Source organism: Zingiber officinale, chromosome 9B (genome assembly GCF_018446385.1).
Source record: "Zingiber officinale cultivar Zhangliang chromosome 9B, Zo_v1.1, whole genome shotgun sequence".
NCBI classification, from domain to species: domain Eukaryota; kingdom Viridiplantae; phylum Streptophyta; class Magnoliopsida; order Zingiberales; family Zingiberaceae; genus Zingiber; species Zingiber officinale.
Window position 1 is genome coordinate 106,875,947 of NC_056003.1, and position 19,531 is coordinate 106,895,477.

General features: G+C 35.1%; 2 protein-coding genes across 3 annotated transcripts; both read right to left on the reverse strand.

The window, feature by feature from the left end:
- Nucleotides 1–1,356: 1,356 nt before the first annotated feature.
- On the reverse strand, nt 1,357–8,656 carry LOC122025162 (putative methyltransferase At1g22800, mitochondrial). Of its 2 annotated transcripts, none has more exons than XM_042583931.1 (12): nt 8,318–8,656; nt 8,164–8,244; nt 7,129–7,207; nt 6,841–6,982; nt 6,612–6,681; nt 6,307–6,371; nt 6,122–6,200; nt 3,146–3,233; nt 2,561–2,625; nt 2,371–2,460; nt 1,743–1,868; nt 1,357–1,619 (listed from the first exon to the last, which is right to left on the reverse strand). In XM_042583931.1, the coding sequence occupies exons 1-11, from the start codon at nt 8,453–8,455 to the stop codon at nt 1,752–1,754; spliced, it is 1,014 nt and encodes a 337-aa protein (XP_042439865.1). In that variant the 5' UTR covers nt 8,456–8,656; the 3' UTR covers nt 1,357–1,619; nt 1,743–1,751. The 2 variants fall into 2 exon arrangements, with proteins under 2 accessions (XP_042439865.1, XP_042439864.1); XM_042583930.1 differs by having other exon boundaries at nt 1,357–1,634; nt 8,318–8,652.
- A 793-nt stretch (nt 8,657–9,449) lies between these two features.
- Nucleotides 9,450–14,564, reverse strand: LOC122024391 (peptidyl-prolyl cis-trans isomerase FKBP42-like). The gene is made up of 5 exons (XM_042583009.1): nt 12,675–14,564; nt 10,994–11,178; nt 10,709–10,831; nt 10,285–10,437; nt 9,450–9,923 (listed from the first exon to the last, which is right to left on the reverse strand). The coding sequence occupies exons 2-5, from the start codon at nt 11,165–11,167 to the stop codon at nt 9,597–9,599; spliced, it is 777 nt and encodes a 258-aa protein (XP_042438943.1). The 5' UTR covers nt 11,168–11,178; nt 12,675–14,564; the 3' UTR covers nt 9,450–9,596.
- Between the last annotated feature and the right edge of the window lie 4,967 nt (nt 14,565–19,531).

Below are 19,531 nucleotides of genomic sequence, written 5' to 3' on the forward strand. Positions count from 1 at the left end.
CTCATGATGTCACCTCATGTGACTTGCTATTGCGGTAGATACATACAAGTGTTGGAAGTCTAGCAGTTAACGAAAAGTAATACATAATTTTTCATGATAAATTCTTCTTTTTCTTCTCTAATATGCGACTACGCTGCTTATAACGAGAGCGACTACACATTTTGAATTCAATAAATTCATTGTCCTCGTTCTAAAAGATCATATAGTTATTTATATAACAACCAATTTTTTCCGTAGGTAAATCTAAATTCCTAACTAATTTCTTTGTACTGTAAGCTATTAGTGATTATGTTATTTAAAAATTTAGGGTTTGTAATAACAACTGGTATAAGATCATAATTGCTATAATTATATAGTAGCTATAATCTCATAATTATATAATATCAACTAAAATAAAAGTATTGTTAAAAAATAAAAAATAGATTGAGATGAGAAATTATTTTGATGATAAAAAAAAGGTGCTTTTGAATGAATCCAAAAGGATATTTTTTTAAAAAACAAAAAAACTAGGAAATGAATGAAGAAGGTTCCTCCCTCTCGCTTTCTCCTTAGAAAGGGACGCAAACTTCACCTCTATCTCGCTAGCGTTTTGCACCGATGGCAACAGCTGCGCTCGTGACGTTTTCGTTCCTTTTGTTGACCGAGCTGAAGGCGCAGAATGAGCATGTAAATACACACAATCAGTCCTTTTCCGCTCAACTGCATATCCAATTGGCTCCACTCCCATGTCGACGACGGTGACGGAGAAAAAGGAGGAGGAGAAAAATAAAAAGTGGTTGGTAGAACTACTGATCGCAGTCCGTTTCGGTGAGCAATATGTCGAGGCGAAGATTTAAAATAGGAATCAAGATTCTGTTTTGCGACATGGATATAGTGACCTCTGTCATGATGACGACGAGATGAGCCTAAACCTAATGATTAGGCCCTGGTCGAGAGGTCGGGCCACATGAAAATGGTGGCCATCTGAGATCAAAATGGGACCCTTGAGGCGTCCGGAATGCAGTGCAGGGGGAGTGTACTGTGTACCGAGCTGCGAGATGGGTCCTTTCAAAGTACTATCTGGCACTTTAGGAAAGGAAAGCGCCAGGACGCAGTGATGGGTGCTTGGCTGGAGCAACAGTCGGGTTGCATTAGAAAAAGAGGCTCCATTGTTTGGGGTAAGCACATTCCACGCGTTCCTTGTTTGGACCATCAAACTCTCGGGACTATAATGTAGTAGGAGGATGCATTCAAATATTTATACATCAGGGTCATTCGACTATAAACTGACCATGTAATTTCTCTTTTCATATAATCTGAAGATAAACGGTAAGAAATATCTAGAATGAGCGTAATCACACAAACAAACAACTTCAATGGAGAAGCAACTTCCAGAATTAACTCCCTTTCAATCAATGATGAGCCCCCGATTAAATTTCAGGGAATCACAGTTTGGTTAATAGTACAGCCACTATTTTTAGCTCACCGACCCAAAAATAAATAGATTTATTATGGAGTTTAGTTTCATAAGTTCTTCAAATCTAGTGAACCAGGAGTCTAGTCCATACCAAGTCGGTTGCAAGATTTCTTTGAGCAAAGTCTGACTTTTGAAGCGACGTATCTCATGAAAATTGAAGCTTCTGTCAAACTTGTTTCTGTGAGAAGTAGGAAGTAAATAGAAGTTTGCGAAGGAATCTTTTGGAGTGCGAGGAAATATGAGTTCGATGAATAGGAAGGTTAATGATTCTCGGTTTTACACTTACATTCAAAGATCAGCTACTGTTATTACCAAATTGTCGCTGAATATCCTGAAATGATGCGGTAGCAGAGCCCCTCCTCTTGGCCTTCTGTTGTGATGGATGCTCCTTCCAACCAGTCATGTACATAACCTGCCAGGGGAGACTATTATCGCTTGGTGCCCACAAGGCAGTTAATTTGCCAAAATTGTAGAACTTTGGATAACATACACAGGCATATATTAATTAAGAGCATCCTCAATGGGATGTTAAATGGGCATTATAATACTCATTTAACACCCCCTTTTCATTGTGAGTAATGTCACTCACAAGAGAGAGAAGAGAGAGTGTTCAAAGGTTTGAACACCTTTGAACTCTCTCTCTCTCTCTCTCTCTCAATTTTTTTTTCTTTTTTTTTTAAATGTAAAATTTTAATATTATTTAAAAAAATAGTAAAAGAGATGAGTGAGTGGATGGTGGGACCCATAAATACTGAGTGTTAATGTTAAAAGGGATGTGAGTGAAAGAGATGTGTTATTATAATGAGTATGTGGCAGTGGGCCCTATACTTTTTAATGAGATGGTGGATGTTATAACGAATTAACGTTACAGATGCTCTAAGATATATAAATGGTCACTGGATAGAGTTATATACCTGAAATGTAGCCGGAACAGTTCCATCCTCATGGCCAAACATTGATTGATACACGGCGGCAGTCGCTAAAGCTGTGTCCCTTTTTAGGATCTAAAAGTAGAAATAAAGACAACAGAAGTGGAGAATAATCCATCAATGTGATCTGAGCTTCTGCAGATGCAAATAGTACTGATTTTATTGAATGACTTACATGGTTCCTCTGTAAAAGGGCATTTGTTTCACCCATAGACCTCAAATGTTCAATGAGCTCCAAAGCTAAAGCCAATCAGTAAATCGAATGAGTGAGAGGAAAAGGTTTCAACTTCCAATATTATCTTGAAAAAATTTCAAATTTGAATGCTAAAGACGTTGAACTCTTGCTCTGAAAGATAACTGGAGAAAGGAACAGCTATTCTAGCACTTAATAAAGTGTTTGCAAAGAAATAGTTGCGATAGGAAAACATTCCATATTATAAATTTGACCAAAAGCTGCATCAAAGTTCATTATGTATCAATCTACTTTATAGTGTTCATCTGGAGGTCTGGACAATGCGTGAGCGGTAAAAATTCCTTGAACCCACTCCAGGAGACAGGTTTTAGAGTAATAACGGGACAATTTTGATTTGTATCCTTCGCAATTTCCACCATTAGTGATGCTTAAAAACACACACATCAATTATATATTAACATTCTGAAATTTATAATAATATAGTAGAAAAAAGTTGTTAAATAAATAATATTTATTTTCATATGTATAAAAACAAATGAAGTCACTCCAGAGTCCATGAATGCTAACCACTATCGTATTTCACAGTATATCCATCCACATCAACGCCTGGGAGAGTGAAGCCAGCCCTTGTCAGAAGATTTCCAGCATCCCGGACCTGAATAGAAAGAAAATATCTAATTAGTTCTTCATCTACTCCTCAGGTGCAACTATCTCATGTAACAACAAATCGTGACTTTTCAAGGAATCAACAGTATGAATTATTGAAGTGAACTCAGAATTTAAAATGCCATCAGCTTTTGACAAGAAAGCAATGAAAATTTTCAGTTTCATGCAAAAACACAATTTAATTTCAGCAATGTAGACCAGTCACATGTAAAGCCAAATCAATAAACCGTTCTGAAAAAATGTGCTCATTAATGATGTACACAGGAAATTCACTTTTCAAAGCAAGAAAGGTTCACTTTGCATTTTATATTAGGCTAATTAGAATAGTTATTCCATTCTAGATAGATTCTGATGGAATAGTTAACCCTTTGTTTAGTATACATTCTGGATATGGAATAGGAATTCTGACAATATACTAATTCCTCCACCATCCTGCTTAGGTATTTCATATAACAATACTCAGGATTACTACTGTAAGTTATTTCAACATGGTCATTGGTCAATATACTAAAGATCACTCTACAAAGTTCCATTTTTCGGTCACAGCTAAAAGACCAGCTCTTCTTTCATCAATTAATAAAAAAAAAATCAACTAGGAGTTCAAGTTATAAAGAACCAATTAGGGTTCTTGATCATATGAATGTCCCATAGCCTTTTCTCATGCCGCTCAACATCTTAGTGAAATAACACAGATATGATGTTACTACAGTGAGTATTTTTATTTTATCACTAGTTAGCTCTTCACATACAATTATATAAATCAAATTTACAGTATTAAAACTCTTTGTATTTCAACAAGTACATATTGATTTTGATAAAGATACATAGGAAAAGAATGGATGGTTGAAACAAAAAGAAGCATCTAGAGTCTTATGTGTTCTTTGTGTACACCATAGGATAAAAGGAACTTTATAAGATGGCGGCAATACCCATATGGGCAGGGTCTCGAGTTGTTAGGAAGCAGCAGGTATAAAAAAATAACATAGCAGGAAGCAGCAAGTATAAAAAAACAACATAGTGGAGATAAGAAGACTAAGATGAAAAATGTAGTGTTTTAAAAATGTTAAAATATAATTTAAAAAAAAATACTAATTCAAGAGCAATTAGATGTAGCTCCAATTAGGTCGAGATGACATACACATGTTGAAGAGGGACCAATAGATAAACATAGTTAAATCCGTTAGCGTGGAAGGTGTAAAAGGAAGAGGAAAACCAAAGGGACACCATTCAATGCAATAAAAATGATTTAACTAATTTGACCAACCTTGTATATTCTTATTTAGAGTTCAACAAAGGAATAATATTCATATAGCCAACTCTAAACGGTTAACACAAATATGGCCTAGGTGATTATTATGGCGACAATGATTGTAGAATTTCTAGCCACATGTGGATTCAAATGTAAATTAATAATAATAACTGTAAGTTTATTTAGCAATGAAGACAACACATTATTTGAGTGTGGTTAGGATGAGGAAAGGGGGTCTTAGATGTACCAATTGGTCAATTAACCAGGAAATCAAAGGGTAATCAGATTTAATTGAAATAACAGAACCACACTAATTGAAATGGACGTTTTACTTGAGAATAATAAAAATAATAAATTGTGAGTTTCAATTATTTGTAATCAGCTATATGAATTTTATCCAAACTTTGTGCATAATTAAAGTGCTAACAATATTCAAATATTTTCAGTTTGTTCAATTACATCAAATGTTTTTCATTTCATCAATTAAAACAGATCCAACTTGTCTAATTACAAAGTCTTAGTCATCGTTGAATATAATCACACCATATTAATCGATTTTCTATTTTTGTCATCCATTAACTCTACACCATATTACTCCTAAGTTTTTTCTTCTTTTCTACAAATTCAACATATTTATCAAAGCATTCTTATTTCCATTGCAAAAATGTTTATACATATCTCACTTTATTGATCAAATTAATTTTAGTTTATTTCTCATTATATTTTCCTAAAATCTCTATTTCTATCAAATTTTTTTTTTTCTCATGAGGCAATTTGTACTGCACAATACACTCAACCTTTGCACAATTACTTCTCAGAGTCCTCAAAGGCAGAATTCTTCCTCTAGCAGTGATGACTAACCAACAAGCATGGGCAGCAACATTCTTACTCATTAGACTTCTTGATTGGAGACAACACTAACGAGAAGCAATCAATCAAAAATAACAAACTATGAGATACTATAATAACCCTACTTAAATTGTGGTATAAGTGACCGGAGTCCCACCCTCTGATAATCCTCAAATTTACGACTAATGCACTTAGTGAATTCTTGAAATGAAATCACAGTGTAAAAGATATTCTCCACCAAGAACTCTGAGCAGGACGAACTACAAATAAACAAAGAGACATGGATTTTAGGATCAGTTGAAATTCAATGAATAGTCCAAAAGGTAGGACTGAAGAAATCAAACCATATTTCTGATTATTTTGGTTCAGGTAAGAATGGATTCAAATGTCAAATACTACCAAAAATAAACCAAAAGAAGTGTAAGCAGACCAGGAGTACTATAAATCTGATTATATATTGCCTGTCGGTCCTTAATTCCAGATTCCACATGCCATTAGGTATCCACTTAACCCTTGAATTTAGTATTCTCAACCTCAGATTTTCTTATTATAAAAATGTCCCCATTTTTTAATCTTCTGATTACAAAAGTAACCTTTAGAATTTAAATAAATGGTACTATCTACGAATTGTCTACCTTATGCTCTCATATCAATCCTTCTTGGCGGAAAAGCACATAATAAGATTCCTATTATGATATCTAGATACACACTCATGAAGCACATAAGCTGATATGCAATTGACAAAAATAATTCAGCTAAATTTGTTAGAAAATAAATACTTGTGCCAAAGGTGATAAACGAGGACTGATACCTCCCTCACGCTCCATTTGAGCAATGGTACATGCTATTCGTAATTCCCTGTTTGTAAAGGAAACATAAACACCAAAGCCACAGAAGATCTAAATTGTGAGAATACAGTAACTAGAAAAGATCATAAAATTAAATAATCAATCAATTTTATTACTTTAAAGTTTCTCCACCAAGGATAGACGCAAGAAATAGACCATCAGGTTTCAAAGCCAATCTGGACTGCACAATTAAGGAGAAAATGTCAACATTCGGTAACTATTTTTAGTTGTAAATACCATAAAAGTACTAAGGACCTACTTGGAATCATGGCTCATATAGTTAGAATGCTTAAACATATCATATCTGAACTTTGGCATAATACTAGATATGCCTCAGATTGAGTTATATCTTATATTTTACCTACCAAACATTTTGGACCAATAAAAGAAAGGAAAAAAATAGTAACAATTTACCACTTACTTGTATCATGGCTCCCAGGAGATCATTGGTCCAATGAAGTCCAAGACAACTTACTATCAAATCCACAGAACTAGAAAATCAAAAATAAACAAATAGATAAACCTCCAAAATAACTACACGCAAACAACATAAGTTTTATAACAACATATATTTTATCCAATAATAATCATTACTAGGCCCTACGATTAATTACAGCTTTAAGTGGATTAGCAATACCAGAACAGCATACTTCGCTTTCATTGGCAGGAACTCTTCATCTCCAACAACATAGAAAGTCTCAAGCTTCTCATTTGAATATTTGTCATCCGTATCTTTTAATGCTTTAATCATATCAAATGACATGTCCATCATGATCAACTTCTCAATGCCACCTGATAACAACAACCACATCTCTCCCAAGATTCAGTAAATGCTATACCCTTTTTTTTCTTCCATTAAAATAAACTTGAGAGAGCTAAGAGCTTCTCAGATGTCACATTGAGAATCAATTAAGAAGTATGGCAAGCTATATACTTACCACGCCCATGTAAAAGGCGCCTAACTGCCTCTAAAGAACCTCCAAGACACAGTGACGTAGGAAAAGTCTTTCTGCAATCCTGCAAGAATAAGAAAAGATCATCAAATTAATGGGTGGTTGTGGTTCTGCTTTTACTAAAACAAAGCTAAGCTCAATTTAATAGTTTCACTTCAGTAGATGATATAAGAATCTGATACATTTTGCGTACATTTAAAAAAAATGGATTAGTCATTGATCATAATTGCATAATTTTAGTCATTTACAGTTCATATCTTCCAATACATGACAAACTACTTCCGCATGTCACCCATAGAGAGTTCTTTAATGATTTAATATACTTAGTTTTCAGCATCAATTTTAACTGCTATTTTACTCTTTCAACAGCTTTGATACTTATGTATGTTTTAAGCATCCGAATCTAGAAGTAAAAAAAAACATAACTTGCTATGAAGGCAGCTAATACATGTTTGGACAAGGGTAGCAAAATGTGTGAGAGGTATATGGAGAACACCACCAAATAGCAAAATATCACCATTTAACAAGTACAAAATCTGGATGTAGACAAAATGGCAGATAAGAACTGCATGTTTAGACGATTCAACCATCACTTCCCTTGCTTCCCTTTCTTATACAAAGATGACGATTGAGTCTAAATTATCCTATGTTTTAACTGTGTTAGATTGACCTAGAATTATTAAAATCAACTTTTGATTGTCAAACTACAAAACATTTTGCATTTTTTTCTATAAAAAGATGCCAAATAAAATAGCACAAACACTTCCAAAACTGGCACATTTCTTATCTCAGCACCAACCCCAATAGTTATCGCCAAACAAATTCATAATGTGAAATAACACATAGGAAAATAAACCAACAACCGCTCCGCTTCATCTTTCAGTGCACATTCAATTCCACAAATCAAACAGTGCCGGAATCAAGTTCAGCTTTTTGTTTACCAATCCTTCAGAAATCACCAACTTATTTATCTAAAGGCATTAAATAAGTACAAACAATGAAGAAATACTGTTAGTTTACATGGAGGCGATCCAGAAGGTTTTCGGCGACGGAGTCGACAAACTCGTCTTTTCCTTTCATCAACCACGCAGCTCGATCCCTCTACTCAAAATTCGCCTTTCGATTAGATCGAGCTCCAATATCTGGAAAATCACAGAGGAGCAAGGGATTGGACCTGCTTTCGCTTGAGATCCCGATCGAATATCTTAACGCGAGAACTCTGAAATCCGTCGCCCTCAGTGCAGAAAGAGGAGGAAGGTGTTAGAGAGTAGAATCTGCACTTCCCCAGCGGTCTTCCGAGAGCCCTCGCCATCCCTCTTGCTCTGCCTGCCTCGAAAACCCTCGACAGGTAATGGAGAAACTCCGTATCTGCAAAAATGGAATTATCAGAATACCTCCCATTCCTGTTTAAGACGCCCAAAGTTTAAAAATATTATATCATTTATATATATATATATATATGAAAATTCTTGTCATTCTTAAAATAACGTTGCAAACTTTGGAAATGTCCAAATCATAAACCCTAAAACCAAACTCGGTTGCAAACTTTGGAAGTCAACTAATCGACAATTCTTCACTCAATTCATTATTGCATGTTTAATGTTTACATTGCTCATTAGCTTCAGTACTCATTATAGTCAAACCGAATCACCATGCTTTTCTAACTAAGTCTGATTGAAAATTTGAGAATAGTTCTTCACAGATTTCCATCAAACTTAAAGCTTTATATGATTTAGGATGTTGTATCATCGTCCCACGGAATAACACAGTTAGTTAGTATTTGTATAAGTATTTGCTCCAATAAATTTTGAGATCAAATCCCAACGAGTGTAAAATATCTCTTTGCTAGGATAAAATATCCCCTGTGATTTATCTACATGTTTTTTGTTATGGAGCGGCGATACTAAGACACTTAGGATAAGCAATATCACCTTTGTTATGGAGCGGCGATACTAAGACACTTAGGATAAGCAATATCACCTTTCCTCTAATAGGCAATGATGTAGTGGTAAGATTTAAGGATCGAGTCACAGCTTCGATAAAATAACAGATGAATTTCCCTACGAGCACTTCTTGATTTACTTCGTGACAAATGAAAAACTTTCGTAAAATCAAACCTATCATTCTAGAATTAATCGGCATAAGCTACGTCAACTTAAAAAAAACACCTATACTACATACCATATGTTCATATTTCCTTCAAATCAATAGCATTTACATTGTCTAAAATAAGGAGATAAAAAAATACCATGTTCTTCTAGTGTTAATGTACATCACTTAATAGCAACAAAAAGTTGCACAATGGAAAACAAAAATCAAGTTTATTATCTTAATTAAAAAGCAATGCTTGGATCATCGAATAATGTTTTCGGCATAGTTCTTGTTTAATGCATGCGTGAAACCGTTAATCAGGAGTACATTGGAACGGTCCCATTAACGGTGCTGAACAATTTCTACTCTTTCTTGTGCCTCTTGAACTTGAGTAGGCTACAAATAAGAGCAACAAGCCATCGCCAAAATAAGACAAGCCGATTTGAGCTCTCTGGTTTAGGTTCAGCTCTCGGCCCAAAGATCCCTCTGTAGATCTCTTTCTGCTTCTGATAAATAGCTTTGTCATGTTCAGCTAGCAAGCGAAGCTCTTGGACAATTGCCTTATCTTGGGGGGCATGTTTCCTTGCCTTCTCCAAGTCCTCCTTGGCTGCATCAATCTGACCGAGTTCTGATCTCGCCTTTCCTCGTCTAAAAAGAGCTTTGACATTGTTCTCATCTTCTGATAATACCTGAAGCATGTAAAGGCAGTCAGCTGCGGGACAAGGTTTGTCTGATGGGAGTTGCAGTACGTGAAAGCAAAGGTGGATGGCTTCAGCAAATTGGAAATAAACAAGCATTAGCCTTTGCAAAAATGAAGAAAAAATTATCTAGCAATTTTCCCCAAAATTACAAACTCAAGACTAGCACTTTAGATCATTAAGTTTATGAATCTTGATGATTTATTTCTTTTGTTCATATAAAACAGATCTCTGGTTATATAATCTGGGAGATTACAGAATTGTTAAGTAAACTTCTTGACTGAACTTACCAAGGGATGCGTACTTCAAGATCAAATGCAGAAAAATACCTAGAAGTTATGGATATACTTACAATAGTGCATTGACCAATAGCTTCCTCGTAACGTTTAAGTTTGATGAGGCATGCTGCCATGTTGAGATGACATGGATTCTTCACAGCCAAGGCCATGTCCCTATACTTTCCAAACAGTTGGAACATGAAATCATCACCCATATAAGCTATTGCCTGACAAGGAGAACAAGCTACATATAAGCATAATGAAGAAACTAAAGGGCAGTCCGGTGCACGAAGCTCCCGCCATGCGGAGTCCCGGGGAAGGATCCATTGTACGCAGTCTTACCTTGCTTTTTGCAAGAGACTGTTTCCATGATTCGAACCCGTGACCTTTTGGTCACATGGCAATAACTTTGCCGTTGCGCCAAGGCTCCCCTTCATAATGAAGAAACTAATGGAATGAAATTAACAAGGACTGAATTAAAAAAGTAACAGACGCAACCATTTCGTATTGTTGCATGGCTTCCTCGAGCTTTTCTTCCTTGAAGTAATCATTCCCTTCCACCTTCCTTCTTTCAGCAGCTGCTATCCTCTCTTCAACTGTCATGTCGCTTCGGGCTTTTCCCTGCAGGATATAATTTAAGCAGAAAAAAGGCATGATAAAATCCCATCAAATGAGTTAAGTGAAGAATTTTGGCTATGCTCTTCGTTCAATTTCGAGTACTGAAAGCATCACAGTACAGTATGCAAGAAAAGTAAAGCAAGAAAAAGAAATATGATAACCCACTTCTTTTGCTTCATCAAAGCCAATGAGTTCAACTTCATAGATAAGGTCTGCCATAGGTGGTACATTTGGGAATGAAAAGCTTCCTTCTTTGCCGTAGCCTAGTTCCCAACCCACATGCAAGAGTGCCTGCTCCCCGCTCCTCATGCTAGCAATACCAATGGCCAAACCAGCCATTTCTTTCTTTTCTGTTGTATCATAAGATAAGTCAATAATGTCCAGTGATAAAACAAATTACCACCTGATCTGTAGGAAATATGTCCACTGGTTAATGATGGAATACATATCAAAATTAGATTTGATAAATGTGTCTTCACTTATAAATCATCTGTTAAGTGTGGGATTAAGATTCATGGAACTAAACACAACAGTAGAATCTTCAGAAACAATAACAACAATGTAAATGTTGTTTTGCTTGTCATCCTCAATTCATCATAATGGTGAGCACAACTCTGTCTTGGAATTCAATTTCATAGATCACTACATGGTTATAGCACCTTGCTTTGAGGTGGGGCGGCCAGAGCATGACAGAACACTATATCCAAATGTTAACTTTTTAGTCTTTGCCAAAAGCAACTTATTCACTCTCTTGCTACTGACCCATTGGAAAAAAAAAAGCGGTATCTGTATGTGGAGTTCAATGCCATTAAATAATGAAACAACAATTCTTTAGCTGAATGTATGTGCATTCCTTTTCAGCAACAATCCCATCCCCAAGTCTAACTTATAACTATTAGGGTGTTGGAGAAATGATGGTTCCAAGAGGTATAGAGTAACCATATTGTTTTGATATTTTGGCAAAAGTTTAAGTTAGGTTTGATATCTAATGTTTTCATTAAGTGTGTAGGCATTTGAAATAGTGCACATGGAGTTGGTTTGCACTCAAAAGCTTAAAAGCCTAGAACAAGTTTTAGGGTTTGGGAGGAGCTTAGAGAAGACTCTAAAGCAAGGAACATTGAGTAGATGTGGATGTGATCATGGGGATCGTTGCTTAGTTGACTCGGAGGATGAAATAGAGCAAGCTCAGAGAGCTTGGTGCATTCAATGGACTGGAGGCCTACATGAAGTGGACTTGAGGGTGAAGAGTGTCGACAAGGTTGAAGACTTCAAAGCATGAGAGCCTGAAAGATTATATAAATGAACTGTAATCTTTGGCATTCATCTTTAAGCAACATCATCAATCTGAAATGATGTGTTTAGTCAGGTGGGGTTGTCTACCTAGTTGCTCGATTTGAAGACTTTAACCAAGGCAATAATATTGGGGCTGCCTACCTAACTAATAATGAATAATGGCAATAATATTCATATTATGTTATAAAAATTAAAAAAGATAGAAATTATTAAAATATTTGATAAAAAAACATACCAATAAATACGATAAAATGCTAAAATAACAACAACAATATTGAGAAATAAATTTATAAACAAAATGGTATTAAGAACCAATATATGATGAAAAATAATTTGATGAATAAATATAATATGTAAAAAATAAATGAGTCTTTTGGCTTGCATTTTTTAACCATATAGGCAAACAAACACTTGAAATAATTTTCAATTAGAAATAGTCAAATACATTAAAATAATATGTTTTCCTTTAATGTTTTATATGAAAAATGGAGATTAAGAGTATCTCACTTTCAATGAACTAGAAAATCCTATATGGGTTATACATGAGTTGTACCTTTTCCCAATATGATTTCTGTAGGTCTCTGCTCTTGTCGTGTATCTTCAAACTTGTGTGAAGTGCCTTTAGCCCATGCCTTATAGTGAACTGCAGAGTAAGAATAAGGCTTCAGAAGTCACTAACCATATAAATAAAGAGGTAATTGCGATAAAACTAGAAATGATAACATAATTCTGTCACAAATAAGGCTTAATTTCAGAAGGATATTATATTGCGAAGCAAGGGATAACATGTACATAAATGATACTCTCTTATTGTCTGCTGGAATTACATAAAGGCTACTAACGAAGATTCAGTCTTATTGTCTGCTGGAACCACATAAACGCAACTTAATAAAATTATTTTTAAAAAGTCTGATATTAGTTTCACCAAATAGTTCTGCAAACTGTACTTTCCTAACAGCAAGCCAGAGACTAAAAAATGAATGAAATATCACTAAATTCTTATGCTGATTTGGTTTAACTGTTAGTACTGATAGCAAAACTTTTACAGTCCAACTATGACATCATAACTCAATTTGTGCTCTATAATAGCACCTGAGCACTGTGGACAATATAATTAGAAACTTTCACATTTGAATCACATAGGAAGTTTTGAATTAATGGAATTTTAAATACTCTAGTTTCTTTCTCCGTGTGAGATCGCCTATTCAGATACTACATTAATAAGTGATATCAGAGTTGAACCTAGTAAGTACTCCATCTATGAATCCCCTCTTGCCGATCCACTCCTCCCTCAAAACCTAAGTCACCATCAAAATGAAGGACCTCTTCTTTTCTCCCTTCTTGTTACATTCATGTCACCCCTTATTGCTATAGCATATGCAAATGACTCATGATCTTCTTCGACCCACATCCACCATCAAGACCTCTTTCTCCTTGATATCAACCCTTTATCAATGACGAAATCACCTTCGACCACCATCGTAGAGACTAACATCGCTGCACCTCCTTGTTAGACTTTCTTCAACCCAAGTAAACCTCTTCAACCATTTTAGGGTCTTCTTCCAACTTCACTACCTAGATCTTCATCAATCCCATCACCATCGCCCACCTCCTGCATCATTTGCACTAAAACCCTTTAACCGATGTCAATGCCTTCATTGAAGACGTTGGCAACCCTACTTCATTATTTCCAGCTCATTTCTTTCACTTAAGTAGGCAAGTACCCCATCCACCCTTGCCCAAGCCTCCTCATATGGTGGTAGCCTTTGCCACCACTGTCGATCGATGCTGAAAATCGAGATGGAGAGAGAGTAAAACCCTTCTCCTACATTAATGGTGCCAACAACACACCCTTACTATCCATTGAAGCCCGCTATTTCTCCAACCCACTCTAGGCTATTGTTTCAGTAACCTCCACCATCCCCACCCATGCAAGAGAGAAAGATCTCTTCGCTCACATCCCATGAAAGGAGATCCTCTCTAAGACCAGCTCTCCACCAACATAGGAAACACCTCAACTGTTATCCCACTGTAGATGAAGCACCTAGCATCAAGTAGCCACCACGAACAAGCACCCTATAGATTCAAAAGACTCAAATCCTCTAGCAAATCCTAAAAATACTATGGTTACTATAAATCTAGTACCTAGTCCACTTGATTGAATAAGAGGGGGGAAAAGAAATAGCAATTATTTGGTAAAAAATCATTTTGTAAGTGGAGGGGCGCTCACAAAAATTTGAGTGGTATGTGAATTGCAAAACAGGAGGAAACAAAAAGTTCAATCACTCTACCACTCCGCCACCTAATTGAACCTCATTCCTGTTGATTTACATAATCTCACTATAATCACATTTTCTCTTTTTTGAAAATTGCTTATGTTTAATAAACAACAATCAAGCCTTATCCCATTAGGTAGGGTCGGCTATATGGATCCTTTTATACCATTGAGCTCTATCTCCTACTATATCATCATATATATTTAAATAAATTTTATCTTATTTTATTGTCACTAACCAAGTTTGTTTTTGTCTTCCTCTTCCTCGTTTGATATGCATATTTGTCATAGTTTCACATCGCCTAACTAGAGCATTTATTGATCATCTAAGTACATCCCCGTACCATCTTAAACGTGGAATTTTCCCTCAATAGATGCAACTCCGACTTTCTCTCTAATGCTCTCATTTCTTATTCTATCCATTCTCGTATGTCCACATATTCACCTTAACATCCTCATCTCAGCAACTCTCTGTTGGTTGCTACTCGGAAAACCTAATGGTTCCACTGTACAAAAATTTTGTACAAAGGTCTGAACCGTTTCCTAGCTACCATGTGTTCTTTTAAATTAAACTTGGATCGCCTGCGGAACTTAACACGTTTGATCCAAAATTTAATCTATTTGTTCTTTTAGGTTTAGACTTGAATCTCCTGCGAAACTTAACACGTTCGATCCAAATCACCTACGTTATTAATTCCATTAAATATTAATTTCCAAAATTGGCTTCCAGTACTGACGTGGCGAGGCACATGGCCTTCTTGGATATGGGAACAACCACCACCGACTAGACAAAGTCTTTTAAGGAAAGCTAATATTTAATTTCCTTAAATAACTCTAGGTCAACCGAAAAGAACAATCAAATCACAAGGATAAGAAAAAAAAAAAAACACAAATTCGAAAACTATTTCGAAATACTAGAATCGCAAGCCTCTTGTATTTGGTATTATTTCCAAAAATAACTAGTATGATGCGGAAAGGAAAAATACTAGTTATACCTTTTAGAAAGACCTCTTGATCTTCTACCGCATTCCTCTTCTAACCTCGGACGTTGTGTGGGCAACGATCTTCCAAGATGAGAACCACCTAGCACCTTCTTCTTCTTCCTTCAAGTTTCGGCCAAGCACCAAAATCCAAGGATGAAGAACTTTTTCCACCAACTAAGCTCCAAGGGATGCAATCTTTCTCTCCTTCTTCTTCTTCTTCTCCAAGTAGTATCCGGCCATCACAAAAGCTCCAAGCAATGGAAGAGTTTCGGCCACCACAAAGAGGAAGAGAGGGAGAGAGGATGGCCGGCCACAACACCAAGAAAAAGAGGGAGAGAATAATAGAGGTTGTGTCTCATGAAGGCACCCCAACCCCCTCTTTTATAATCCTTTGCTTTGGTAAATAAGGAAATTTAATTACAATAAAATTTCCTTAAGTTTCCTTGACATGAATTAATTAAGAAAAATTAAACAAAATTTCCTAAACATTCATGTCTTGGCCGGTCACATCAACAAGAGCAAACAAGACAATTTCAATCAACAATTAAAATTCCTTATTTGTGTTTGCAAATTTTAAAAAATAAAATTTCCCTTTAAAATCCCTTCATGGTTGATAAAAAGAAATTTCTATAATTTTAATTTTTCTACATGTGAATAATTTATAAAGAAGAAAAATAAAATATCTTTCCAATCTACAAATAAGGAAAGAGATCTAATCTCTTTCTTTAATCTTTTGTAGATCCTTTTAAAAGAGATATTTTAATTTTAAATCTCTCCAATAAATTATATCTTTCACATAAGAAAATTTTAAAATTAAAATTCTTTTTAATTTAATGGGGGTCGGCCACCTAAGCTTGGGTTCAAGCTAGGGCCGGCCAAGGCTTGGTCGGCCCTAGCTTGAACCACAAGCTAGCTTGGCCGACCCCTACATCATGGGTGCGAAGGTGGGTATAGGTGGGTATAGTACTATATAAATAAGAGACTACGATAGGGACCGAGAGGAGAAATGGTTTGGTCTCCGGTAAAATTAAGCATTCGTGTTAGAACACACCACTTAATTTTATCGATAATAATTTATTTCACTGAGAACTATTATTGAATACTACCATCCCAAATTACATTTTTGGGCTCCTTCTTATTATGAGTGTGTTAGTCTCCCTGTGTTTAAGATGTCGAATGTCCACTAATTAAGTGAGTTACTGACAACTCATTTAATTAATATCTTAGTCCAAGAATAGTACCACTCAACCTTATCGTCATGTCGAACTAAGTCCACCTGCAGGGTTTAACATGACAATCCTTATGAGCTCATCTTGGGGACATTATCAACCTAGATTACTAGGACACAGTTTCCTTCTATAATCAACAACACACATTACAAGTGATATCATTTCCCAACTTATCGGGCTTATTGATTTATCGAACTAAATCTCACCCATTGATAAATTAAAGAAATAAATATCAAATATATGTGCTTGTTATTATATTAGGATTAAGAGCATACACTTCCATAATAACTGAGGTCTTTGTTCCTTTATAAAGTCAGTATAAAAGAAACGACCTCTAATGGTCCTACTCAATACACTCTAAGTGTACTAGTGTAATTATATAGTTAAGATAAACTAATTCCTAATTACACTACGACTTTCCAATGGTTTGTTCCTTTCCATTTTGGTCGTGAGCTACTGTTTATAATTTATAAGGTACTGATAACATCATCTTCTGTATGTGGCACCACATACTATGTTATCTACAATATAAATTAATTGAACAACTACAACTAGATGTAGACAATTTGACCAAATGTGATTCTTTATTCAAAATAAATGTTTACAAAAGCTTAGGCTTTCAGTATACACTCTAACACTCTCATCTTTTGTTCATGTGCTCGAGTCATAGCCCAACATTCAGCTTCATATAACATAGCAGGTCTAACTGCGATTTTATAGAATTTTCCTTTAAGTTTTAGAGATACTTTACAATCACATAGATACTCGACGCTCTCCCTCATTTCAACCATCCTGCTTATATTCTATGTAAAATATTTCTCTCAATCTCTCTATCATTTTGCAAAAATGATCCTAACTATCTAAAGTTTTTGGTTCTAGGCAACTCGTCATCTTCTATCTTGTCTCATTATGTCTAATATTAAAAAAAAAAAAAGACAGCCCGGTGCATGAAGCTCCCGCCATGCGGAGTCCCGGGGAAGGATCCATTGTACGCAGTCTTACCCTGCATTTTGCAAGAGGCTGTTTCCAGGATTCGAACCCGTGACCTTTTGGTCACATGGCAACAACTTTACCATTGCGCCAAGGCTCCCCTTCTGTCTAATATTACTAAACTTAAATTCCATATATTCTGTCTTTATTCTATTAAGCCTAAAACATTTTCCTTCTAGTGTTTTCCGCCAAGAGTCTAGTTTAGCGTTTACTCCTTTACGTGTTTCATATACCAAAACAATATCATCTGCAAACAACATGCACCACAGTACTATGTCTTGAATGCATGCAGTGAGTTAGTCCATAATTACTGTAAAAAGATGAGGACTTAAAGCTGATCCTTGATGCAATCCTATCTTTATTGAAAATGCTTCAGTTACTCCGCCTGAAGTATTTACTCTAGTTGTTACATTCTCGTACATATCCTTAATTGGTTCAATATATATCATGTTAACACCTCTCTTTTCTAAAATTCTCCATAAATTTCTCTTGGAACTCTATTATAAGCTTTTTCTAAGTCAATGAATATCATTGTGTTGATCTTGTTTTTGCTCACGATATTTTCCAATTAATTATCTAAGAAGATGTATAACTTCTATTGTCGACCTTCCAAACATTAACCCAAATTAATTTTCGGTCAGTCTCCTTAATCTTTTTCTATTGCTTTTCCTAAAGTTTCATGATATGACTCATTAGTTTAATACCCCTATAGTTTGCACAATTTTGCATGTCTCCTTTGTTCTTATATGAGGGAACTAGAGTACTTATCCTCTATTGATTAGGCATTTTTTCCCATTTTCAATATCATGTTAAATAATTTTATAAGTCATTCAATACCTTGTTTCCTATGCACTTCCATACCTCTATCGGAATATCATCTGGTCCAACGGTTTTTCCATTATGCATCCCATTTAAAACTGGTTCTACTTCTAAAGTTTGAATTCTATGATAAAAATTTAAATTTTTATACTCTTTTGACCTACGATTAATCATCTAGATTATTTAAGTTTCTATATCTAATTAGTTTTTCGCATAAAGTCCCTACATATCTTCGTATGAAGGGTCTGTTGTTTGTTTATCTAATTGTCATACATCACTAAAAGAACACATGCCTTCTAGCATTATACATAGTTTATCATGCTATTTTTCTTTATAAGCATCATTACTTGTCAATAATGGAAGATCAATATGATGAGAAAAATATATCACCACTAGTCTAAGATGTATGAGAAAATATAGATGCTACTTGCATAAGTTCTAAAATTAAATGCAAGACAAGTCTATATTAGAAAAATTAACTTGAACAACCTAGGTTCTTGAATTGAAAAGGATAAAATTGGATATCTTTATTCTTTAGATGAACTTAAAAGTGAAACCAAAAGTATAAAACTTGAAGTAGCGACAGATCTAATTTTACTCAAACACAGATAGAGTAATAGAAAAAATAAGACTTAAAGAGTAGCATACCAAAATTTACTCATTAGCTGACATATGAAAGTACACCAATATTTTTCCATGCATTATGTGGAGAGAAAACATGTACAATTGTCATTATAGTGGGAGTTACATTAATATTGTTTCAAATAAGGTTCTTGCTATGATACTACTTGCACCAAAACCACACCTAAGTATTTACAAAATTGCATGGGAAGGCTAGGTAGCCTTTTCATCAAAGAAAATGTTTAGTGATGGGATATCATGCGAAATTCTCCCCATGAGAATCACCCATGTAATAGACCATGGTGTTGTATGATCTCTCTATCACACACAAAAAGAGAAAATATATATCCTAAAATTGAAGGGAAAGAAAAATTCGGTATCGTCCAATGGCTTACTTGTGAAAATTAAATGTTTGTTATTCTAAGATAACTTCATGAAATTTGTCACAAAACACGGTAAAGTTAGTTATATAATCATATGACTGTGCTTTCAA

What these genes read in the sequence shown, in the direction of transcription:
- LOC122024391 (XM_042583009.1), bottom strand. Translation starts at nt 11,167, where the DNA reads ATGGCTGGTTTGGCCATTGGTATTGCTAGCATGAGGAGCGGGGAGCAG. An exon ending in GCTTTGATGAAGCAAAAGAA is followed by an intron (nt 10,832 to 10,993) that starts GTGGGTTATCAT and finishes TATATCCTGCAG; the next exon opens with GGAAAAGCCCGAAGCGACAT. An exon ending in CTATTGGTCAATGCACTATT is followed by an intron (nt 9,924 to 10,284) that starts GTAAGTATATCC and finishes TACATGCTTCAG; the next exon opens with GTATTATCAGAAGATGAGAA.
- LOC122025162 (XM_042583931.1), bottom strand. Translation starts at nt 8,455, where the DNA reads ATGGCGAGGGCTCTCGGAAGACCGCTGGGGAAGTGCAGATTCTACTCT. An exon ending in GGGATCTCAAGCGAAAGCAG is followed by an intron (nt 8,245 to 8,317) that starts GTCCAATCCCTT and finishes AATTTTGAGTAG; the next exon opens with AGGGATCGAGCTGCGTGGTT. An exon ending in CTGTTCCGGCTACATTTCAG is followed by an intron (nt 1,869 to 2,370) that starts GTATATAACTCT and finishes CTCCCCTGGCAG; the next exon opens with GTTATGTACATGACTGGTTG.